Source organism: Xylona heveae (assembly GCF_001619985.1).
Source record: "Xylona heveae TC161 unplaced genomic scaffold L228scaffold_1, whole genome shotgun sequence".
In the NCBI taxonomy this organism is placed as follows: Eukaryota; Fungi; Ascomycota; class Xylonomycetes; order Xylonales; family Xylonaceae; genus Xylona; species Xylona heveae.
Window position 1 is genome coordinate 839,290 of NW_017264193.1, and position 24,033 is coordinate 863,322.

Sequence of the window (24,033 nt, forward strand, 5' to 3'; positions counted from 1 at the left end):
TAAAGTGAATGCAGCAGCGTCAGCGCCGGACTTTAACTGAGCGTCATACGAGCGGGTACTTGAACGTACTAAGTTAGTCCCGCTAATTGCCAAGTAGCGCCGAACTGAGCGGCCTCCCTAGGCCATCTTGCCCCAAGTTCCCATTGCAGAAAGTCCCAAAGGTTTTCGCATTCGGTCACTCTAGCTCCTTTTCTTATCCGCATCCAAAGTCCAGTTCAGTTATAACAAACTAGGCAGGAAGCTACTGTATGATTTTTAGTCACTTTCAATTCTCAAATTATACAGAATCCAGCAGTGAGGAGATTAAGGAGATTGAGGAAACTAGGTACCTTACCTACCTAGGTCGGTACGGAGGTATTCGCAAAGGCGAAAAGGAGCTGGCGGTCCTTCTGTCAGCCCCGACTGCTCACCTGCCCCCCCGAGGGCCCCAAGCGTCTACCGAAATGCCCAGTAACTTGTTCCTCTGTCGGAGGTTGGTGAAGCTTCGCTTCCGCCCCGACCGATCATCAACAGAATGCACGAATCATGGGATCTACACTGGACTTGGCATCTGGAACCGGTAATCCTCAACCCTGACCACGAGTATGCTGTACAGTACTCTGTAAAGGCAGGGTAGTGAGCGAATGTGAACACGAGTACAAACAGAGAAGAGTACCTTATCTGAATACCCACTGGTAGGTACCTTGGGTGGGTTTGTCTCCACAACCCTAACATACCTACTCCACCGTGGATCTCAAAAGCATGGTATTGTAAGGGGTACGTTTTCAATTTTTTCCTTCTATACATAAGTTGAGCTTTGCAAAATAATGAAATGCAGTGTTGGCCTAGGTTTAGTACAGCATTTTAGAATCTTTACTTGTTCGGCGTATAAGTCCAATGGATGCTCTTTGGAGGCATCCCCAACATCCGTAGCCGCTTGGTAGAGGTAGGTACGTAGTACTGTGCAGGATACAGACCCAGGGTTTTCTCGTGTCTGTCCAGTCCCTTGGTGTCGCAACGTTCCATCCCATTTAACGTCACCCGCTTTTCGATCTCTCCTTAGCCCCCCAGGCGCCGTGTCGGGCCCCTGCAAATCTAAAATTGGATTTCCACGACTTCCTCGTAGCAGAATAATGCCCTGTGCTTTGTTACTCCTTTCGCATTGTTCAAAAGGAGTTTCTGCCCCCCTGTGTCCATCTCGCGTTTTACCCCTCCATGCGACGTGCCTTTAGGAGTATCTTTTCTTTCCTTTAGCGCTGTCGTAATCTTAACTCCTCTTACCCCTTCCCCTAAACCCTTACAACCACATTAACGGAAGTTATGTAATTTCCGGTCATTATTAAGGATTTAATCCTTTTGCGGATAGACTCGGAATCGACCAATGGTTATAAAAGACCCCGAAATAGGAGACGTTGAATCTGAAAAAGGGTTCCACTGCAGAGTGTCCAATGTTTCCAATCTAGCCACAACTTCCTACCCACGGACGTTTTCAGACATTTGGAACCGCCCCGTTGCATGCTTCCATACATGACCAGCGACCATCACTCATCCAAGTTCGTCCTCTAAATTCTAAGCCAAGCGTTCTTCATGAAATTAAGCAAGATAATTCGTAAGAAACACATTTCGGTGGCATGGTTTACAAGAGCGAGAGCTACGCCGTAAATCTTCCTGCTTGACGAACGAGCTGCGTGTCTTAATTCATGATTTGAGTGGGATTCCGGAATCTGTACCGACGCACGTGTGAGGAAGCCAAGGAGCCGGGTCGCTACCGTTTTTGGTACGGGGGCAAGAGCAAGTCATGTGATTTATCTTTATGCGAGTAGAATAATCTTATCTGATCTATTGGTCGTCTGATTTCTCGATTGATTACTTTTTAGAGGGAAGGGTTGGTGGAATGATGACGGACTGCCCTTGGCTTCCGATGCTCCGTGGAATCACCGCAGGATATGGTGCCATGCGTTGAATCGCGGCAGTATAGTTTATTTTTCTTTATTAAATCATGATATTCATGTCAGTCTTTGATACTGACTATATTTTTATTTGATTGTGCGGTAAAAGGGCGTCAGCGGTTTGCAATCAGCCTATGTGACCCCTCGCCCACATCCTGCCATTTGCATGTTTGGCATGCTTGCTCGCAGTAACAGCCTCACGCATCGGACCCTACTGCGGGTGACCGGTATCCAGTATTCTCCAATATTTTGCAGATTAGTTTCAACTTCTGAACAAGCTTCGCAGTCGGGCAAGACGACTCCTCTTCCCGATGATACCGAGACCCCGAAGTCAAAGTCCCCTTTTCATTTCCAGACGGGCTATGCTCTCTTCGCCAAGCGACCATCTCGTCCTTTCCCACCCCCTTTTTTGTCGCTCCCGTCAGGGTCCTTCTCGGACCCACTTAGCACACACCATAGAAGCAGAGATCGAAGGTCCTATGTGGACGGGGAGATGATTAGGGGAATTACCAATGGGGATGACGCTGTTCTCGTTCAGGAAAACTTCGTCGGGGCTAATGATGGAGTGGGAGCTTGGGCTACACGCCCACGGGGACATGCTGCGTAGGCCTCAGCTGTGGTCCAATGACATGGATTTATATTAATTCTTCTTTACAAATTGCAGACTCTGGTCCCGCCTGATCCTTCATTTCTGGGCACTCGAGGTAGAAAGGGATGTTGCCGTCACTTCGGCCCCTGATAGCCATGTCGAGCCAGACCCGGTGGAATACCTTCAAAAAGCTTATGAACAGACGATACAAGCCACCTCTCCGCCCAATCAATGGTTCGGTACCACAACGGCTTGTGCGGCGCTTCTACACCACTCTATCGGCAGTGATCTGCCAAAACCTGTGCTATATATCACAAACTTGGGGGACTCACAAATTCTGGTAATCCGCCCGCGCGAAAAGAAAATCATTTTCAAGACTATAGAGCAGTGGCACTGGTTTGACTGTCCGCGACAACTCGGCACTAACAGTCCAGATACACCTCGGGAGAACGCCGTCATGGATAAAATAGAAATTGAAGAGGGTGACGTAGTCTTAGCCCTATCCGATGGTGTCGTGGACAATCTTTGGCAGCATGAAGTCCTTGAAAGCGTCATCGACAGCCTTCGAAGGTGGGATGCAAGAGCGCAAGACAGCGATCCGGAAGATTACGAAAACGAGCCCGGAGCAGGCATGCAATTTGTGGCAAAAGAGTTGATGAAAGCAGCCAGAAAAATTGCACAAGACCCCTTTGCTGAAAGCCCTTTCATGGAGAGAGCCGTTGAAGAAGGGCTGGCTATGGAAGGAGGTTTGCATAATCATTGCGCCAAATCTGTCAAGAAATTTCACTGACGAGATGGATAGGAAAACTCGATGATATCAGCGTGGTGGCTGGTTTGTGCAAAAGGCGATGATATCAAATATTGCACTGGCTATCAGTGTTTTGTCAACACAACCAGGCTCGTTGGACGGACCCCTCTGATGTGTTGTTTTTAGATGCATGAATTCATTCACTCAAGTTGCAATCAGAATGACTACATCTGAACAACAATGACAATTGAACTAATCCCCTCACTGTAGCGACTTCCAACCCATCAGTATGACCTACTCTATGAATGGAATGTCATTCATCGACATTGGCAGCTTAGTTGCCTTGATTGTCCAGACAATAGGAGACCAAACTGGCCTTTGTAATTGCTGGTCCCGGCTTACTCATACTTCTAAATGTACATAGAGAAGCATTATACATTTTAGCAAGAAATCTTACCATGTGTCGAAGAAAGTTAGCTGTCAGAAAGATATTGAAGTGATGGTTGCCTGAAGTGAAACCTAGATAGATCGAAATAATAATATAATCAAGACTAAAGGCGAATCTAGAACTTGAGCTTCTCTTGAATGTCGTGCTGGCTTCGCATGCCGCTCGATGGCATGTGGGATTAGCGCAGCCATCATTTGAAGTGGAGCGCTGCCGCCTCGCTAAAAGGCCTCTCTGCGCACAGACCACCGCTTAATTTTCGGTCGCCAGAATTTCACCTCAACTACCAAAACTCCGACTTGTGTTCCGGCACAGGCAAGCTACAACAAAACGTGCAAAGTAACGCCTACCACCGACAATCAAGATGCGTGGAAAAAGGTCGAAGCAGTATCGCAAGCTCATGCATCAGTATGGCATGACATTTGGATTTCGCGAGCCCTACCAAGTCCTGGGTATGACAGTTTCGAATATTTTCTCTCAAACACCTTCCGTCTCCTTTTTCAACGAATCTCTTCCATCATTGCAGGAGCCGATGCTGACATTTACAATGCTTTTACAGTCGATGCGCAGATGGTGCAAGATGCCGCTAGGTTTAAGATGGATCTCTGGCCCGCATTAGAACGAACATTGCACGGAAAAGTCAAGCCGAGTAAGCCTCTCCCTCGCTCACTGCGAAAATCCTACGTTCTTTATCGATATTTCGACCCCAGAACATTGCTTATCAACTGATGGTCAGCTTGAATTATGAACATAAGCTAACTTGTACCTGCTCTTAAGTGATTACGCAGTGTTCCATGCGCCATCTTTACGCCTCCAAAGAAACGCCCCCCGCGATTGTTGACAAAACCAAGACATATGAGCGCCGGCGTTGCAATCACCACACTCTTGAACAGCCTCTGTCCACACTCGAGTGTCTCTCTAGCGTTGTCGATCCCAAAGGTAGCCGTACCAATAAACACCGCTATGTGGTTGCGTGCCAGGATAACGAAGTGCGGTCTTATCTTCGCTCTATCCCCGGTGTGCCGCTCATTTACGTCCACCGAAGTGTTATGATTATGGAGCCTATGGCACACGCAACAGAGCATGTCAGGGATAAGGACGAGAAATCTAAATTCCGGGCTGGCTTAAAGGGTGCAAGAGGCGCCATCACAGATACGCTGAAGAGGAAGCGAGACGACGAAGAGGAGCAGAGCGGGAGCGGAAGCGAGCAAGAAGAGGGAAGAGCTAGGTCTGGCGCGCAGTCTCAAGAGGAAGCCTCCAAAAAGAAGAAGCGCAAGGGCCCCAAGGGCCCCAATCCACTTAGTGTCAAAAAGGCAAAGAAGCGGCCTGCTCAGGAAAACAACAAGGGTGTGGGCAAGAAAGACAGTGGAGAAGGTGGCACATCAAACCCTGCCGCAACCATAAACGAAGATGGAACACCTGCCGCGCAAAAACGGAAGAGAAAGCGATCTCACAAGTCTGGAAAAGGCGCTGATTCGAACGGCCCCGAAAGTGAGGCTCATGATGCGCCATCAGCGTCTGCAGAAGGAGCCGGCGCCGCTGAAGAGGATTAGCTGTTGTCTGTATGCATAGAGGCTTGCATGGTTATTGTTGTTAATATTGCTTTCTTGCGCGTACAGGAGTTTGGCGGATAAAAAAGCTTATTGGACCTCGGGAATACCGGTCAAGTTTTTTGGGTTAGAATTTTAAATGATTTCCTTGGCCCTGAGGGCAGAGAATAGACATATTTACATGAGGTTCCCTCTTTCAGGTTGTTGTTATTACACACCCTCGTCTGATGACGAATTTTCGCCCTCTTGCATCATATTACAAGGAAAATTCAGATAAAATTGAAACAAGAATGATATTCTGACATCTCGCTCTCCCTTTTGTTTGAAAAATCTATTGATAATCCCATCTGAACGCACTCCTTGTTCTCCTAGCACAGAAGGCTAAAGAAAAATACAACGCCGGTTTCCCAATGCAATAGGCCGAGATCCTATGCGCAAATTGATACAGTTCTTTGACGAATGTGTGTCCGTGATCATGAATTGGCGTCAATTTCAGCCCACTTGGCTCGAATTCGTGTCTTTTGATCACCGGAATCGGCGCGATTCTGCTTTGTGCGCTCGGCTCGGGCTGCGCGCAAGCACTTGTTAACGGCAGTTTTAGCATCGTTGCAACCGCCGGTAGCTTTGAAGAGGAATCCTCGCGCATGGCATTCATCCAGCATAGCCATGACTTCTTCGCAGCCTAGCGTGGAAATTGAATTAGTCGGCTTCGTACTGATACCGCACTTCTGTAGGGGATCCTTACTTGAGTTGTCCTTGGTATGGAGATGAGGATGCATTTTGAGTGAATGGCCACGTCACCGGGATGTTGGATTTGACTGAGTGCCCTCTAGATTCACAGGTTGACCGGCTGACTGACTTGGAGCAATTCAAGCGGCGACCTTTTTGGCTTCCAGAACTGCTTGCGCGAAGGTTGGCGGCGGTGGCGGAACTTGCCGTCCCGATATCTGGATGGATGGAGGGGCCTAAGAAGCCTCGAGAGCTTCATTCACAGTTGAACCCAGCTGTTTTTGGACTCTGATCCTGATATTTTGGCGGATTCAACGATAATGGCAGCGCAACAGCAAGTCTCATTGAAAAAGCAGCAAGGTAATATAGGGAAAGGCTATTGCAGTATAAGCTGTTCATCTTCTCGGAACGTGTCTAATATTTTGACAGAGCTGCAGGCGCAGTACACGACCTACAAAAATAATTTGCAACAGATAGCGCAGAAAATCGGTGATATTGAGCAGGAGACTGAAGAACACAAGTAGGTGAAATTGCAATTCTTGGGCTTGACTGTTTCATGAGGTTCATACTTTTGTACACTTTAGGGTCGTTCTTGAAAGTCTTGCCCAAGCACCGCCGGACAGAAAATGTTTCCGAATGGTAAACGGGGTGCTCGTCGAACGAACCGTCAAAGATGTCATTCCTGCACTACAAACAAACTCTGAGGGCCTCAAAAAAGTGCTGGAAGAGCTGTTGAAGCAATACAAGACGAAGCAGGAAGAGATGGACAAATGGAAGGTATGATTGAATCCGTTGCTCCGCCATCGAAGAACAGCGAGCAGTCGCTCCGTCTGATTCCAAGTGTTTGATGTCAAGCACATATTCCCTTGTCCATTTTTCAGCAGGAATGACTTTGACTGATGATATTTTCCAATTATACAGAAGAAGAACAATGTTCAGGTCGTACAGCAGTAAACGCAACCAGCGCCTCTGCAGCATTTCCCGGTTCACGATCTCGGCGTATAAGGAGTTGGATAAATGCGAATTAAAATTTCAATGCTTGTGCTACATTTCCATGAAGATGGAATAGAAGAATATCTGGCCTGCAAAATAGAAACTAGCGTCGATACTCGCAAATGCTTGAAGTATCTCTCAGCGAAGACTTTAACAATGTGATGAAATCGTCGACACATCAGAACATGGACAGCACACCGATGTTCGAACAAGTTCAGTTGATAATCTGTGTTATCACTTTTTGTGTATGCTTATCACGACGTGTCGGCTTTGCGACCACATGCCTTGCATCCTACGGACTTTGTTTTGGGTCGAATGAAAATCATTAACGGGTTACGGGTCAACTTTGTCAGCCATGTCGACGAGATATTGCATGTTCTCACTGCCAGACTGGGTACTTTTTGGTTTCAGAGTTTTATCATGTCCAGCTAGGAACTGCGCTGGCCGGGAATAAGAAGTTGCATGTGGTAGAGCCCATTAAGAACGCTACTAACGCCAGAGAATCGAGACGTTGACCCGTATGTTGGTAGTTGGCGGTTTAGGCTTTGCTGATGGAGCTTTTGGGCTGTACGAGGTGTGATGACCTGGCTGACGTCGCGAAGTGCCTCGTGTGTCACATACTTGAGTATGCAATTACCGAGTCTTTTTTTCCCCGAAGCTCCGCATAATATCGCTCGCCCTATATGTGCCAACTCGCCCTATGTGTCGCAGACGAGCCGCATGTTTATGATAAATATTGATTTCCATCATACAGGCCAGGGGGCAAGACGCCAATAAACACCTCAAGGTATCAGGAAACCGGCAGTCTAAGGTCACAGAAAGGTAAGGGACAATGCTGAACGGCTCTGGCTTCAGACCACACCCCAATCGGACAGCACCCAATTGTCTTGGCACAGTGTGCATTGTCTTGCAGCCGCCACGGGACACAGATACCGATACCGTTGGAAGCCGATGGTTTGGACATCATCCCGATAGGGCCACGCCTCGCATTAGGCTGCGCAAGGTACTCATCGTGACACTCTTCCGTGACTGGCCCGCTGGACGACCTGTTTGCAGATAATTCATTGATCGAAACCATGACAGTGATGTGTCACTACGATGATAATTTAATCATTCATTTTCGCTGAAATGTAATAAGGCCGATTATGAAATTATAATGCCCGAGGAAAGCAGTCTGTGTGTCATTGACAAGCTAGGAAATATACTGGCTGGGAACTAATCTGCGTGCCGCTCGTCTTTGCCTTCATTACTGCAGAAGTAATGATTCCTTTAGAAAAATATATTTCTTTTTGGGTTGCGGCGAGGCTGTCAATAATATTAGTTTGCATACTTGGCCATCTGCGCAATTGGTCAATTCTTGCCATATGACCCTTTTGCGAATGCTGGCTGAACTGTGCCGCTCTCTCACCTCAGAAGTGAGGGCGAGGCACAAGCAGGTGACAATTGGGCACGGAATATTCGTTTTAAACCAACTTGAAGTACCTGGACCGTTGGACTTGGCTGATTCCTTGCTGCAACAAGAAGCTTCGATTGGGTCTCTATATTCTATGTCTAACCCTTGTCTCACTCCTAACCACCAAAATTGACCATCTCTTCAGCACTACTCGCCCATTTTCCCGCGTGGAATGGTAGGCTTGGTATGTCGTGGTTGAACGTTACTACGGCTGTTTCTGAATATTACCGCTTCACAATCAACAGCGAACCCGTGACGCTGATGGATTCTCTACTGTCTTGGCAAGGCCATGTCACTGACGCACTTCATTCTCCGATTGTACATTGGAAACCTGCATTCTGTCCATGAAACTGCGACTTGGCATGTCTAACGCTGAGCTCCATCTCTTGTCGTACTACGAGTATATCCCTGTGCCCTTTACGGTGTTTGGTTCAATATTCCCATGTTTTATATTGCCATGTACCGAACTTTCTTCGATTCAAGGATAAAACTTGTGCAACAGCACCACATATATATGTCGCAGGGAAGTGGAAGAGGCAGAGAAAGCGACTAGTTGTGACGTTCGGCCATTCGCTGCTTTATTGACAGCAGCGATCGAGGCGTTCGTCACACACAATTAATACGAATAGAAGAATGGCAAATGAAGCTGAACGAGTTGCTTGACAACCACGGAACGATGTGAAGTTGTGCAGGGACAGGTAATGTTCGTACCCTTGGCTTGAGACATCTGAGGTTGCTTCGCTTCTAACGAGGGCGGGTTGGCGGTAGGACTAGACCAGACCAAGACCAGCGCCAGAAGCAATAAGTACTAGAATCAAACAAAGAGCAGAGGAGAATAATAATCTAACCGCCCGCCGTCCAATTTACCGCACCCTGGTCTGATCATTATTGCATGACTCTCTCTGAAGTTGTACAACAATTGCTCCATCCAGCTGTCCCGTTTGGAACGTCACTCGCAAAGCTTACACAGAGCGGACCTTGAACACGTCGGATTTAGTGAGGCTCATCCAAACGCGACGACCCGATCAGCCCTGCTCGGATCGACAACTCGTCTCTTGATCAAAGCGTTTGTCCGGCTCAACAGGTGCTGCCAGCGCTTCTCATCTTCCCTTTTCACTTAATCTTTTTCGTCATCATTGATCATCCGCGATCTTGCAGCAGGCCAACTAGCATCCTGCTGCGCTCGCCATTGAACTGTACCATTCAATTGCAACACCCCTACCCGCGCATCATCAGCGTGTCACCTCGCCAATCAGAGCAACCCCTCAAATCCGACTAGGACAGCTTCCCCCAGATTGCTCTCCCACTTCCGCATCTCGCATTTGGGGCTAAAGAGGCCTGCCGCCGCGCGCCCTCGCCTGCAGTATCCTTGGGCGTCTTTCGCCCTGACTTTTCTTTTGCGTCTCCAGTTGACGCATCTTTACGCAGACCTGCAGAGAGGTCCGAGCCCGGTGCCCAATCTGACGTGTTCGCCAGCACTGCACGCCAGCAGAATCCGCCAACGAAACCCACCCCAACCGTGAATCCCTCACCTGCGGGATTCCCGAAACGAAGCACTACATCATGTCGGCTTCCCCCAACCCAAAGGAGGTAGATGTGGAACCAGGAGCGCAATCGCCTGATGAAGCCGAGCACATGGAAAGGGATCCCCAAGAAGCACACGCGCAAGGACTCGGCTACGAGTTCGAGGTGAAGGAACAGGACCGATGGCTGCCTATAGCAAATGGTTGGTGTTTTGTCCCCCTTTGAAGCGCTCGCATCTCTTCGGTTTGCGCCCAGTTGCCCTTGTATTGCACCTTCTGGACCAATGTCGTGAATCGCGTCGCTTCTCTCGACCTTGCACCCCAGCTTCCGCGCGTCTTTCTTTGTCTTCGTCGTTTCCTGGCCAAATCAGAATCTTTTGTTTCTTCCTCTGCCGGCGCTGGATCGGCCGTCCGTCGGAACTAGCTCAGTTGAGAGTCTCTGCATTATGTCGCGCGCTTCTCCCCAATCCATTTCACCGCCGTCCGCTTTCAGTATCTCAGGCCGCAATCGGACATCGGATGCTAACATTCGTAACTTTGCTCCAGTGGCGCGCATCATGAAGTTGGCTTTGCCCGAGAATGCCAAAATCGCAAAGGAAGCAAAGGAGTGCATGCAAGAATGCGTCAGCGAATTCATCTCCTTCATCACCAGTGAGGGTGAGTCTGCTCTCCGCCCGAATGTTCTCATCTTAGCTTGATATTCGACTAACTCGGAACAGCTTCGGAAAAATGCCAGCAGGAGAAGCGAAAAACGGTCAATGGCGAGGACATTTTATTTGCCATGACGTCGCTTGGATTTGAAAACTACGCGGAAGCGCTCAAGATCTATCTCTCCAAATACCGTGAAGTAAGTCGAACAGAATACTTTGGTCACAAATTCTATTGAAGGACTTTGCCCATTCAATTAAAAGACTTGCCAGCCTTTTCCCGCCATGTGCTAACAATTGACACAAAGACCCAATCTGCGCGTGGAGAGAACCAGAATCGCCCTGGATACGGCGCACCAGGGGTACCTGGCGAGGCAAATTCCTCCGCCTCAGCCAACTATCAGGGCGCTTCAGATGGCGCCAACAATATCTTGAGCCCTACATCGATGGAGGCCCCGGAACATGAAGCAGGACCCTATGGCAACGTCTACCAGACCGTTGTGGGCGCCAATCATAATGGCTCCGGGCCTGACCAGTACTAGATGAGTCCCGCTAGCGCTTCGCACCATCAGGGACATCCCTGCGCTTCTCAGCCGGTCTACTTATCTTTCGCCAAATGGTTGTCAACAATCTCGAATACTGAGGATCGCCATCTCAGATTGTTGCAATCATCATGAGCAAGGTCATGATGCTAAGGGATGGATCAATTCGATTGGAGTTCTACCCGACCGGTCAACAATAAAACTTTTATACCGCCTCAAGGGCTTTTGGCTTTTCTTGGGCTCCGAGAGGACAAAATCAACGACACGGAGCCATATTTTTGATTGGAATCGGACATCGACAATTAGGGATAAACAGTTTCCCCGCCGTCAACTTTCCTTCACAGGGCTTTTGCAAGCCCGCCGCAGTCTGGAGTGGTTTTCCCTCTGAGTCTGATGGCGGGGTATTAGCTCTCTTTATTTCTGTTTAAATTCCTAAATTGCAGATTATCTCTATTAGACTTTTATGCGCAGGCATGCCCGGGTCGGGGGACTACCCAATACGGTTGGAATTGGATGGTCAAAGGCAATGGGCTAGCTGGACTGTTTCTTTCTTCTTCTTTTCTCTTAAACTTCCCCCTTGTATGATACCACAGAATAATAAGTTGCGAGCACTAGGAGTACTTTGGGACCCATGAGTCAATGTGATGATCAATATCGACTTCGTTATCAGTTAGTGTCCTCGTTAAAATTGCAACTCAAGGTGGTAATCTTCAGATCTACAAACACCGGCCGCTTCTTAAGGACTAGAGACGAATGACAAACAAGCTTATTCATCGTTATCTTCGTATACTTGGAGAGCTGTCGTATCAAATCCGCTTGTTCCAGAAGACTTGGGCTTATTTATGATTACTGATCACGTGTAGCTTGACCGACAGCTGGGGAAACCACCAACGCCGCTAGTCCCTCGTAAGAAGTCCGCGGCACTACAATACAGTGAGGAGGTACACGACGTAGGTACGGAGATACTATGCCATACTTCGCAGAATAAAAGTGATGAAGCAAGGGGTCACCGTGTTCGGGAAAAGCAAGGGGGGAGAGATCCGATATCTCTTCGATATCTGACAGATCGGGCCAAAGATGAAACGAGAATGGAAATCCCAGCCGACTCCGACGTTCGGCCAAAACCACGTGTAACAAATCTAGTTTAGTGGTGTATGTCATGCTTAGGGCGGACAGAGTGACAAGCGAACAACGCCTGTTATGATTGGATTGACCCCAAGCAGATTCATCGTATATCGGCCAGAATGCGAACAGATTGAGGTGAGTTTCAGGGGCGAAAACAAACGGTGGAGTTCTGATCCGACCTACAATTTGTCGAGAAGTAAGATGCGGGGGAGAAATCGACACAATCAGAGGCCCAAGAGTCCCTGTTTATGACAGAACAGTAATGGTGGCATTTGCCGGAGAATAGGTTTCTTATCGGGGAATTGATAGGCACTCCCGCTTAACATCGGCATAACCCGATCAGCCAATTGAAATTGAGATTCGCCGCCAAAAGATACAGTCACTCACTAACTTACTAACTTTCCCTTGCAATTATCTCTAAAAGTGTCGGAGTCATTCCTACCGTCCCTCCCCCGCCCTGTCTTTGATCAGCCTTCCGACCCTCAATTTCCCTTCTTTTATTTCTTTCAATTTGTTCAGCCCCGAGACGTCTCATTCATACGTCTTTTTTTCTTCGATTTCAACTTTTCCACAGTTTCTTTGTGCAGGTCGACACTCTTACAACACCCAAGAGACGGCATTGTTTGACCATTACAACACATAGTCCTCATTTAAACAACACACCGACAAATCGAAAATGGCTCCTCCCTCTGCTGTCGATATCGAAGGTGTTACAGATACCTCTGCGGTTGTTGTCACCGAACCATTGACCGTCAACGGAGTCCCGGTCAAGCGTGCCAAGTCGGGCAAGTTGGTGGCTGGCGTTGCCGCTGGTACAAGCAGTGATTTCTTTAAGAGCACAGTGCGTGTCCAACACAAATATTGCGCTGTTGCTTCATCGGAATGAAGCGACGGTTTGGCAAAGAAGAGGGATAAATAACTCACGAAACCGTGCAGAGCTGCCAATTCAAGCCCAAATCGAAGAATTTTGAACGTGAGTATAACGACTCCCGTACGTTGAATGGTTTGAGCAAATAGGAATTGACACAATTTTTATTTTTAGACCGTCTGACCGAGGAAGCTGCTTCCAGAGCGGTAAAGCGAACCCCGCGCCTGACAATTTCAAGACGGCAAGAAACTGACGTTCCTCGGACAGGCCCCTAGTCTCAAGGGATTGGCCAAATACCTTTCCAAGCCCGGTATGGAAGAGGAGCATAATGCATGCGATGATAATGGCTATACAGACTAACATACTTTGCGATTAGGCATTCTATCTCTTGGTGGAGGTCTCCCTTCGAGCGAATTCTTTCCTTTTGAGAGTATAGATATCAAGGTCCCTCAAGTAGGCCAGTTCTCCGAGCAAGAGACGAGAGAGTCGGGTGTTCAAGTTCATGCTGGAAAACATGATGTTATCGAAGACAAGAGCGTCTTTGGTGGGTCACCCTTGGAATAATTCCTACGGTCGTACCGGCCATATGGGTTGCTAATATGAATTTCAGATCTCTCGATTGCCTTGAACTACGCCCAGGGCACCGGCTCTGCTCAGATGCTTCGATATGTCACCGAGCACACGGAGGTAAAATCCTGCTACATACATACGACTCCCGTAAGCCTCAACTGCTGATATCGTGCTTTGCAGATCATCCATGACCCTCCCTACAGCAACTGGCAATGCGCCCTCAGCGTCGGAAGCACTTCTTCTCTGGATATGCTCTATAGAATGTTCGTCCGCCGCGGAGACTACGTCTTGTCCGAGGAATACATGTTTGCCACTGCGGCCGAAGCCTTGCACCCCATGGGTGTCAAGATCGCCGGCATCAAGATGGATTCGGAGGGTTTGATTGCTGAGGACCTCGAGGAGACTCTGAACAACTGGAATGAGGAGGAGCGCGGAGCCAAGAAGCCTTTCGTTCTTTACCTGGTACCCACCGGCCAGAACCCCACTGGTGCCACCATGAGCTTCGAGCGTAGAAAGCAAGTCTACAAGGTCGCACAGAAGCATGACCTGATTATCTTCGAGGACGAGCCATACTATTATCTTCAGATGCAACCTTACCAAGGCCCTGATGCGCCGCAGGCACCGCCGCCAGCCTCGCACGAGGAGTTTGTCAAGGCACTCGTGCCCTCATTCCTGAGCATCGATACCGACGGTCGCGTCATCCGTCTGGATTCCTTCTCCAAGGTCATCGCCCCTGGAGCTCGTGTCGGTTGGATAGTTGCTCCCGACCACATTGTCGATAAGTTTGTCCGCTTGTCCGAGGTGTCCGTCCAGACCGCAAGCGGCATGTCTCAAATGATTCTCTTCAAGCTCCTTGACGAGACCTGGGGACACGGTGGCTACTTGGATTGGCTCATTCACATTCGTGTAGAGTATACCAAGCGTCGTGATGTCCTGCTGCATGCTTGCGAGGCTTATCTTCCTGGTGAGATTGCCTCGTGGACACCTCCTGCCGCCGGCATGTTTGTGAGTTTTCCTCATTTCCTATATTCTATCTCTAGCTCTTTGCCTCTGCCTGCATTTGCAGCGATATATATAATGTACTAACGTCCAATCGCAGCACTGGATTAAGCTGGACTGGAAGCAACACCCGCACGCCTCCACCAAGGGTGTTCGCGGCATCGAGGAAGAGATCCTCGAGACATGCATTGACAAGGGAGTGCTCCTTGTCCCTGGAAGCTGGTTCCTTGCCGAAAAGTCCATTGAGCCCACCGAGCTCTTCCTCCGCGCCACCTTTGCTTCGGCGCCTTTTGACAAGATGTCTGAGGCCATCAAGCGGTTGGGCGAAGCCATCCGGGCTTCATTTGGCTTGCACTAGAGTGCAACATACACCTTGCTGACAGCAGTCATTTACAACTATCGTCACTATCGACAGGGGCCACGTGGAAAATCTTATGATGAATGAGAACGTCATACCAAGGCATAGATTTCTCCTTTGAACATTTGGAGTGAGCTGCGTGCCTGGACGCATGCACGGATTTTTTCGGTAACATGAAAAGTGCCAAGTCATTATGTGCATTGGTCATTTTGGGGTTCTTCAAAAGACCAGAAAATTTCCTTATTTTTCCCTCTCTTCGACCTCTTACAAGAGCGAAAATGGTAGGGAGCTTGTTTCGATTTTGCTGATCATCCAATTCGATATCTGCCATCAATTTCCCCTTTCTCGACTTTTGTTTATATATAGAGCGGGGGGTTTGTGCAGTGACATGCCTTCTCTTTGATGGGCTAGTATATGCACATTATCTTTGGGAGTCTATTTACTTTTATAGATTGTATACTTTTCTCGTCTCTCCTGCGCGGAGGGAAAGATGAAAATATATATAATGATATACCATTGATATCTTTTTATTCTTATGCGAAGTAAATCGAAACTGGGCGACATGATTGATGTTTCGCTCGGGTATAGGTCCCACGGGATCGACCCAAAGAATGCTTGACAGTCTGACAAGCCTAAACGGTCGATAAGAACAACGCACGAGCACGTAAGCCAAGTCAAGCGCAGAGCGAAGGCCGCACGTATAATAAAATACTGTTAATGCAATAATTTATGATATATCGAGCAAGTAGTTAGGACGTTGCAGGATATGTTCTGGCTGCGGGTCTTTTTTATTTTCGAGGAGATGAACACTAGAGATGATGCTACCAAGCTAGGAAATGCGAGAGGATGTGGAAGGGAGTAAAGGTATAGAAGATGTAAGTGATGTAAGTGTAGATAGAGATTTAGTTGATGAAATTGACGCAGAAAAAGTGCAGTAAGAGGCTGCCGAAAACGTAGTCGGCGAATGCTCTGCGGTTTAGATGGTTAGTCATCGTTCTGATATGCTGAGGTTTTTGGAATTGGATATTGTATGGGCGGAGATGGTAGCCGCTGATGAGAATAGGCAGAAGAAGAATGAAGAAAAAAGGAAAAAAAAAAGCACACCTTTCGTCAGAAACGCTCGAGAATTCTTTTTCATTCTCCTTGTTCGTTTGCATGCGCAAACTTGTCGTCAGGACGAATTGGCCGACGGTAGCAGAGAAGCCGGAAAGAAAGGCATTGAAGGGCTAGATGAGGAGTCAGATTAGTACAGTGTGTGAGAGAAGGGCGAGCCCGAATATGGAATGTAAGATACACAAGCGATACAAGAGGGTTCAAAGAGAAGGGCTGGTTGATTGCGAGAAGCAGAGACCGCAATGCAACAAATGGATTGCAAAAGACAGAGACGGCAAACGAAACAAATGCCAGAGAGTAATAAGAGGTAAAAGAAAAGGACGGACGTACATAGTTGCCCGCCAAAACGCAGTACGCAAACTGCACGACACCAACGGCTACAAGAAAGCCGAGGAATGCATCCAGTAGCTTCGTCCGCTGCGGCGTGTTCTGTACGTAGCGGTTCCAGACGTGGTTCAAGATGACGGTTGCGTCGGTGTTACTTGCGGCACTGCCGGAGAGGGAAGAGCCTGCGGAAGTGGAAGGGGAATTTGAAGATGATGACGAGAGCGATTTCAGGTTCGCGCTGCTGCTGGTCGGTGTGGAAGGGCCGGAGCGTTTGGGTGCCATGGTGGGTTTAGTGGTAGGTTTGCGGAGGTAGGGTTGGTCGATCGATTATGGACGGCACGTAACGAAGTTGAGGAAGGATTTGATGATGCGTGTACAGTAGCGCGTTTATCTGAAGAATAAAACGGTGAGAAGGACGTAGGTTGTGGTTCAATTGCGGAGATGGACGTAGGCTGTCGATTGAGTGCTGGACACTGGATGCGAGACAGTGATGCGGAGAGAGGGAGTGTGACAGTCGCGGGCTCGTATTTAGTCGGAAGAGAAGTATGTTGGTCTTTTCGGGATTGTTAATAGGAAGAATTGGAAGCAAGCCGTCCAATTGACGCGTGGGCTGGTGTTGAATTGAAGCTGAAGCTGTAAGCTCGTGATATATTGAAATCGCCAGGTGTATGTTATGCCCGTTACGCAGTCGATATCGCTTGTACTTACGCGCGGCGTATACTTTGGCATGAGAGCTCCTGAAGCACGCGGGTACTTAGGCTGCTCCCGTAGCCTTTTGCTAGTTCTTGGTTGGAGACAACTAGATCAACAAATGGAACTTTGCCAAAAGTGTGCCATATACCGTATATAAAGCTCGTTTCTTTTTCTCATGGGCACATTATTGAGTTGGATATACAGATTTTGCTCCAACTTATATCAAATGTGTTGGCGGGCCCAGGCACCGCCACCAGCACAGAGAAACCCTCTCAAAAGGCAAGCTTTAAGAGCGAGGTAAACTTCATCTATTGTTTGACGCGATCTTGGCAGGTTTACTTCTGAGCAGCTAGAATTCTGATTGGTGACCAAAATGTTCTGAGTCACTGATAGGGTCTCATCAGACAAGGCTTTAATACAGGGGTCTGCGTTATTGCTGTGCGAGCCCTGCGGGGTAGGTGTAGGATTATATTGTACGAGGCTGAAAGCTCACCATATATCATGCTTGACTGGGGGGAAATCTCTGTAGACCAACGATCTACTCCAAACTACTGTCACGGCTCTCATGCTCACTAGGAATCTACAATACCTTCACACCCAAATCTGAGAACAGGTAAGAGTATCACGTTCGTTTCGAACACTATCTTATGATTTCAGCATCATCAGAATGTGCTACAAACGGTGGAAAACTCCAGTCAATTACCCAGACTGTACCGGTCCACGGAACGAATGTACGAAATTCGAGCCCGATCATGACCATGTACAACAATGTGACGCGAGACGTGGGTCAACTTCTTATTGCGATCCTATCACACAAACGTCTCAAGGAAGCTCTACAAGGAGGAAAATAAATTGTCCAAAGCATCGACTTCCTGGATCGACACCCAATTCGGGATCTTCGGGAGCTGCAGGAGGTGCGGGAGCCGCAGGAGCCGGAGGAGCTGGCAATTATAGTCTGGGCGTGCAGGCTCCAGGTCTTCGAGTTGGTGCATAGAACGGGATTGACGAGCGGGTGCTATCGAAATATTACTGCTGAGCTTCATGAAATTGGTATGCTAAGAGGCGAGACCTCTTCAAGGAAAAGAGTTAAGATTGAACTTATATCAGTTTATAATATCCATGCATGTGGGGTTCCATGTAAAACACACATATAAAATCCCTAATCTTCGGAGGCTAATTGATCGCGCGTAGTTAAAGTAGTTAGCTAACGAGTGAGGAATCCCCTTTGGTATAATAGCTGGTCCCAAAGTGCGGCGTTAGCCATTACAGTGACACTTGGCGGCTAACGTATCCGAGGCGAGGATTACATAACACGAACATAATTCAGGGATGATCAGAATGCATGGACGTTGGTGATTCTGCCCGCACATTCAATTCAGTAGCTAGCAAATGATTCGAGTCCCTTGCTTGCCTTTTTTGCAATCATATTCTACTAGCTCGGCCAGTCTTGTGCAAGCTACCCAAACCAGTGATCTACCGTGCCGTGGCCCATGAATTATTTGAATCCTACAATCTCCCACTTTTGCCCATAACAACTTTGTCAGGAACTTGCAAGATAATCGCTATGTTCATACATCAGGATGGCACCCCAATACGTGATCCTATCATTGGCATGGGCGGGTCTGGGGTGGTAATCAGGCAGGAAAACATTGCCGTCAAGCTTCCCCTTATCTGCACAGAAGATGAGAGCACAAGAAATGGGTGGGCCGTCGAGATAATTGAGCGCGAGAAGGATGTCTATCGTCGCCTTGGTGAATGTGACGGTGTGGTCTCATGCCTCGATCTTTCTGGTCCAGGCATCCAAATGGAACTCATGGAGCTTGGGAACCTTCGCGAATATCTCCAACAACATCGACCGTCAAAGCTTCTCCAACTTTCCTGGTTCAAAAAAATGGCTCACACATTAGCTCTGATACATGGCAGACGTGTCATTGTAGCAGATATTTCTAGTCGAAATCTTTTGCTCGCAACGGACCTCTCGATCAAATTCTCAGATTTTACAGAATCGTCAATTCTTCCGCTGGATACGGACATGTCTCAAGCTGATGACAGCGGCTATTCCATTCATACAGATATAGGTCAGTTTGGCACAGTCATGTATGAGGTGATTACTGGAACAAAATGTCAATTCAATCTACATGAAGACGCCGAATCTCGAAGGGCTCAATGGCCCAGCCGAGAGCGCTTGCCCGCAACAAAAAGTCTCTGGCTAGGCGATATAATCGATAGATGCTGGAGCGAAAAATCATTCAAGGACACCTGGGAATTATCAACCATTTTAGCCGCAATTGATTTGGACCAAACATCCCCTGACAAAGCAGTAAGACTTCCGACATTTTGTGCAGGGCTCAGCTAATCAGCTTTTGCAGACAAAGGTGGTGAATCCAGATCATACAATCTTTAGAAAAGCTGTTCACTCATTTAAACAGTATTGGAGGTGCATCATGAGTGTTGCAACGGCTGCCTTGATATGGCTGAGAAAGTCATTTTGGTGAACTTCAACTAGCAAATTACCCTAGACATTTATTTTGTTTGTGGTCACGGTACGATATAGGCATATGCAATATGAAACTTTGTCCATCATCGTCTTCGAAGGCATATATAATTTTGACCACGTCTCATTAACAAGAAGGCTGGATGGACTGTGACATACAATTGTTTGCTGTCAACATACCAGTGGTTGGATACCCGTTCTCTGCAGCTCTGCTCAACCTCCCCATTTTCTCTTTACCGCATGTATTCGCATCTGTCCAAGGGATCTTCGCGGGTTCTATAAAGCTGGGTTGATTCCCTGATGCATTATTCGGTGGTCAAAACATACCTACTTTATAGCCATAAGAGCACCCCATACAAGCCCGATTCAGGGTCCTGATATGCCGATTGACTGATCACGCACGGGCCACCACGGAGAGTCCTAACTCCGAACCGAGATGATGTGAGAGCAAGGGAGCTCAAGCTCGCCATACAACTTTCCACCTTGTTTAACAGCGTCATTATACTTCACATACCAGCTTCTTTGAAGTGATATTTCAGTAAACATCATGGTGAGTGCTTCTTAGCGCCTGCGATGCATCTCAATCGATGCCAAACCAACACCGCCTTTCTGCCTCCCTCCACCCCTCTGTTTCCTCACTCTTCAAGATTTATACGCTTGCAATAACAGCCATGAGAGCCCAGAAGAGAAATGACCAGTAACTAACCCGTATTTCCTCAATTCTAGGGCAACGAACTCCCCGCATACATTCTCGCCGCCCTGACCGCTGGCGGCGGCATCACGGGCTACGTCCGCACCGGCTCCGTGCCTTCTATCATTGCCGGTGTTGCTGTCGGTACTTTGGTACGACATTCCCTTTCACTATTCTCCATTCATTTCCCTTCCAGATTTTTTCTGCCAGAGCCGTTCAGTCCGCTTCATGTTCAGTATTCCACTTAACGCCACAATTCTCGATACGCTTTTTGACAATTTTCCGCATACAACAAAACTTTGGAAAAGAACCAGCGAAAAGAACAGCAAAGGGGAACATCATGGCTAACACGTTTCTCCCTATAGTACGGTCTCGGAGGCTACCGTATCCAGAACCGCCAAACGTACGGCATCGAGCTCGCTCTTCTTGCCTCCGTCGTGTTGGCCGGCTCGTCGATTCCCCGCGCCATCAAGACGCAGAAACCGCTTCCCATTGGTCTGAGCGGATTGGCGCTTTTTGGACTATTTACTTTTGGCAATGCATTCAGAAGGGGGTTCTAAAGCATCGCGTTTAAGGATATAAGCAGATTAGCGTATTGTGCTTCATCTTTGATAATGAAATTTTGATTCCTGAAAGCGAAAGAAGATGTAAGAGCTTCGGGAGCACCGATGATAGTATGGTGGGATGTGCTTTCGTGTCTCTGTGGTAATCAATTCAATTATGAGGTAGACTAGTCGTATGATTTGCGATTGAAGAACAGGGCCGGGCAATACTGCTGTCGTTAGTGGAAGGGATGACATTGTGCCTCATCTCTAGTCCCAGAATGTCTTACTGGCCAACAGACCGGACAACAAACGAAGGGGAGGGTTCAAGAGCGTTGTGGAATGAGTCTACAAGTTGAGTAGAACTACGATGAATTATCCCAATATCCTTTCGCCCTTGTTTCTTCTGGTAGAACTGTACATAAAGCCCGGCGTTTAAGCGGTTCAGCCAAAATAGCGAAAGCCAGAATATATTGATAGGATTATTTACGAACCGCTCGGTGACTTAAAGTAACGCACAAAGTAGGAATAAGTATGACGTATTTATTTAATCCAACAAATGCTAGAGTGAAAAGAAAAAGACTAAAAGCTAAAGTAAAACTTCATATGTATAGGGTGAAACGAATCGCCAGAGCCCATTGAAGTAGAGGCCGGCGTCAGAGAGCCCTATTGCTGAAAACTAACTGCTAAAAACAGAAAACATTGATCTAGGATCTTCTTTAGAAAAGAAAATTGCTACGCGAAAAAGCAGAACCATCTCATTGAAGTAAAGAGAAGTCTTCTTCGCGAGCTAAGATCCGGAAAAAAGCCAGTTTTTTTTTTCTCGACTCGTTATTCTGTAATCGTTTCTAGAGTCATATGTTAGTTTTTTTGGACTCGCCTTCTTCTGTGATCGCTTCTTGAGTCAGGTAAAGGAGGAAAGGAGAGAGAGGGGGAAGGAGCCGCCCACATCCCCTTTGCTACGCGGCTGTCTCTCCCCCGGGGATGTTGGGACTTTGGAGAGAAGGGGAGAAGCCGTCGTCAACAAGGTAAGAGGCGAGAAACGGACAAAATAAGAAAGATTTACAGAGGTGGAGCAAAAAGGTGGAGCAAAAGTCGGAAGCGAGGTGGAGAGGAGGCGGGAGAAAGGAAGGGAGTGGTGAAAAGGCTGTCAAGGCAAATATGTGAAGTCCGTGAGGAAAGAAAGAAAAGAAAAGAAGAAGAGGAAGGAAGCTGGGGAGGGGGGAGAGTGGGGGGGTTTTATAGACGGAGGGAAGGGGCGAGTTATCTGAAAATCACGGAGCCGGGTAACCCATGAATTGAACCTGAGGGGGAGGATTTGGAGGAGGCTGGACCAACGGTGACGCGTGGGGTCGGTGAATATCGTCGGTTGTAGAAGGAGCGAGGCTGGATATAGAAGGAGCGCAGGTGAATGTGCTCGGCCGAGAGAATGCCATGGAATCCCGCGATGCCGGAGGAGGAGGGGGTTTGGGGAGACCGGGTAAGTCGATGAGGGTTCGGTATTCACTGGAGGATTGGAGCAGGGCGAGTTCGCACGGATTAGGAGGAACTATGCGACGGCCAGATTATGAGAAAGGTGTTGATGAGAGTCAAGAAGGAGGAATCATGACGACGTGTATGGAGGTAAGACTGCCGCGATGTCCCCCAGCCCTGTTGACAGTGATCGAGCGCGTAGGTTGACTGCATGGTTAGCGATGCATTTGTCTGAGTATGATTCGGAACAGTCAGATTGAGGCCCAACGAAGACGTCAAGCCGCGGCATGTCATTCTGAACATATTGCGTGGAGGCGGCTGGAGTAATACTGCGTTGGCTTGGGCAGACTCTGCTCCTCATTGCGGCAAAGGGGCCATGCGCAAGGATCGACGACAGATAGGCATTTGTACTTCGGCACAAGACAAAGCCGTCACAGAGACATATCTCCAAATTGCATTTGGCCAGGGCGTTCTCGGAGAAACGTTTGATCGCACTGATGTAGCTAGCGTTCCTAGATATCAGTCATAGAAGATTTCATATAGAAGCCAGCATTCAATGTGAAATGCATCAACTCGTGCGCTTTGCAGGCTGAAACCCGCAATTGGGAATCTTAGACCTTCTCCTGGCATGCTTCATAGCTGCTCCACAGGCATAGACGTAGCTTGCCCTTGAGAATAAGTTTGCGGTAAAGATCCTGTTTCCGGGAGTTGCGCAGCCAAAATCCCATGAACTGTAATTGTGTACGCGCTCGTAGGAATTTTCCTGGCAATTCAAAAGGCAAAAGCTCCATAAAGTTAAGCAGCATAAATCATCACGATCATCTTTCTGTCCTAGCACGCCCCTTTACTTCCAAATGTAGCAAAATTCATCAGATGCAGACAAAATTCTAATATCCATGAAAGAAGAAGGGCACGCAAGAAAAGAAGATAGCAATAAGGAAACAGGGATAAAAAAATAAAATGTCGTACATCACGGAAACAAAAGAGTTCACACGCCCCAGGACCTCATTCGGTACTGGTTAAGGCGTGCTACATCTCTATGTACCCCGTTCTCACAAATAATCCCCAGCCAGTACGACCCACGCGGGGGTCGAACACGAATAGAGGTTTCAGGAACTTCAGGTCCGGGTGGACGTAAGCGGGGTTAGCCACTTACGACCACACGGGCCGTCCGGTTATTAGAGAGGACGAAAAAACCAAATATAACCTTGGAAATCCCAAACAAAACGGGCAATAGGAAGCGGTAGGTCCTCCCGGCAAGACGTACCGTAGCTATCCTCTCAAGTCAGCGCGAACCGTAGCTCTCGAGGCTGGTATTGTGAGTTTGAGGCCAAACAGTTCAATGTCGAACGTCGCCTTTCATCATCACCGTCCCACATATCATCAGCATCATCGTCATCTTCACCGTCACCGAGCATCTCATACGTGTCAGGGCAAGGCAACAACGCGTAAATCGTAACACCCACTCACGTCAACGCTTCGGCCACAACAGTTCGACACAAACTTCGACGCACGAATCGATGCCACGGTACAGCGGAAGTTCTTTGTAAGTAAAAAGGAAAAAAGTTCCCATTTTTACCCTGAGAATATATGGACAAGAAGGAATCTAAAGATTGCAAGCTCTCAACAGCAA

The 24,033-nt window shown here is 48.0% G+C and overlaps 10 protein-coding genes across 10 annotated transcripts; 8 read left to right on the top strand and 2 right to left on the bottom strand.

The window, feature by feature from the left end:
• Positions 1 to 1,897: 1,897 nt before the first annotated feature.
• On the top strand, positions 1,898 to 3,734 carry L228DRAFT_242560 (rRNA-processing protein UTP23). Its single transcript, XM_018331466.1, has 3 exons — positions 1,898 to 2,531; positions 2,593 to 3,263; positions 3,320 to 3,734. The coding sequence occupies exons 1-3, from the start codon at positions 2,095 to 2,097 to the stop codon at positions 3,367 to 3,369; spliced, it is 1,158 nt and encodes a 385-aa protein (XP_018191695.1). The 5' UTR covers positions 1,898 to 2,094; the 3' UTR covers positions 3,370 to 3,734.
• Positions 3,735 to 4,011: 277 nt separating this feature from the next.
• On the top strand, positions 4,012 to 5,660 carry L228DRAFT_242561 (hypothetical protein). The gene is made up of 3 exons (XM_018331467.1): positions 4,012 to 4,162; positions 4,270 to 4,359; positions 4,488 to 5,660. Exons 1-3 carry the CDS (start codon positions 4,075 to 4,077, stop codon positions 5,261 to 5,263), a joined length of 954 nt encoding a protein of 317 aa, XP_018191696.1. The 5' UTR covers positions 4,012 to 4,074; the 3' UTR covers positions 5,264 to 5,660.
• Positions 5,661 to 5,733: 73 nt separating this feature from the next.
• On the bottom strand, positions 5,734 to 6,039 carry L228DRAFT_264569 (UPF0287-domain-containing protein; the record flags this gene model as incomplete). The annotated part of the gene is made up of 2 exons (XM_018334598.1): positions 5,734 to 5,942; positions 6,006 to 6,039. The coding sequence occupies 2 exons, from the start codon at positions 6,037 to 6,039 to the stop codon at positions 5,734 to 5,736; spliced, it is 243 nt and encodes an 80-aa protein (XP_018191697.1).
• A 222-nt stretch (positions 6,040 to 6,261) lies between these two features.
• Positions 6,262 to 7,150, top strand: L228DRAFT_242562 (prefoldin subunit 2). The gene is made up of 4 exons (XM_018331468.1): positions 6,262 to 6,349; positions 6,419 to 6,509; positions 6,574 to 6,766; positions 6,911 to 7,150. Exons 1-4 carry the CDS (start codon positions 6,310 to 6,312, stop codon positions 6,941 to 6,943), a joined length of 357 nt encoding a protein of 118 aa, XP_018191698.1. The 5' UTR covers positions 6,262 to 6,309; the 3' UTR covers positions 6,944 to 7,150.
• Positions 7,151 to 9,998: 2,848 nt separating this feature from the next.
• Positions 9,999 to 11,147, top strand: L228DRAFT_235252 (histone-fold-containing protein; the record flags this gene model as incomplete). Its single annotated transcript, XM_018330700.1, has 4 exons — positions 9,999 to 10,161; positions 10,505 to 10,615; positions 10,678 to 10,805; positions 10,914 to 11,147. The coding sequence occupies 4 exons, from the start codon at positions 9,999 to 10,001 to the stop codon at positions 11,145 to 11,147; spliced, it is 636 nt and encodes a 211-aa protein (XP_018191699.1).
• A 1,553-nt stretch (positions 11,148 to 12,700) lies between these two features.
• Positions 12,701 to 15,503, top strand: L228DRAFT_257631 (PLP-dependent transferase). Its single transcript, XM_018334005.1, has 8 exons — positions 12,701 to 13,113; positions 13,209 to 13,245; positions 13,315 to 13,346; positions 13,408 to 13,450; positions 13,517 to 13,684; positions 13,751 to 13,827; positions 13,891 to 14,715; positions 14,810 to 15,503. Exons 1-8 carry the CDS (start codon positions 12,949 to 12,951, stop codon positions 15,065 to 15,067), a joined length of 1,605 nt encoding a protein of 534 aa, XP_018191700.1. The 5' UTR covers positions 12,701 to 12,948; the 3' UTR covers positions 15,068 to 15,503.
• Positions 15,504 to 15,615: 112 nt separating this feature from the next.
• On the bottom strand, positions 15,616 to 17,153 carry L228DRAFT_225878 (defender against death DAD protein). Its single transcript, XM_018330398.1, has 3 exons — positions 16,511 to 17,153; positions 16,172 to 16,293; positions 15,616 to 16,036 (listed from the first exon to the last, which is right to left on the bottom strand). Exons 1-3 carry the CDS (start codon positions 16,787 to 16,789, stop codon positions 15,970 to 15,972), a joined length of 468 nt encoding a protein of 155 aa, XP_018191701.1. The 5' UTR covers positions 16,790 to 17,153; the 3' UTR covers positions 15,616 to 15,969.
• Positions 17,154 to 17,415: 262 nt separating this feature from the next.
• L228DRAFT_242568 (hypothetical protein) lies at positions 17,416 to 18,453 on the top strand (the record flags this gene model as incomplete). The annotated part of the gene is made up of 2 exons (XM_018331469.1): positions 17,416 to 17,813; positions 17,858 to 18,453. A coding segment is annotated over exon 2 (319 nt), but the record flags the coding sequence as incomplete, so codon positions are not given.
• Positions 18,454 to 18,568: 115 nt separating this feature from the next.
• On the top strand, positions 18,569 to 19,797 carry L228DRAFT_257633 (kinase-like protein). The gene is made up of 2 exons (XM_018334006.1): positions 18,569 to 19,520; positions 19,570 to 19,797. Exons 1-2 carry the CDS (start codon positions 18,765 to 18,767, stop codon positions 19,693 to 19,695), a joined length of 882 nt encoding a protein of 293 aa, XP_018191703.1. The 5' UTR covers positions 18,569 to 18,764; the 3' UTR covers positions 19,696 to 19,797.
• A 370-nt stretch (positions 19,798 to 20,167) lies between these two features.
• On the top strand, positions 20,168 to 21,392 carry L228DRAFT_242570 (hypothetical protein). Its single transcript, XM_018331470.1, has 3 exons — positions 20,168 to 20,244; positions 20,421 to 20,537; positions 20,751 to 21,392. The coding sequence occupies exons 1-3, from the start codon at positions 20,242 to 20,244 to the stop codon at positions 20,943 to 20,945; spliced, it is 315 nt and encodes a 104-aa protein (XP_018191704.1). The 5' UTR covers positions 20,168 to 20,241; the 3' UTR covers positions 20,946 to 21,392.
• Positions 21,393 to 24,033: the final 2,641 nt, after the last annotated feature.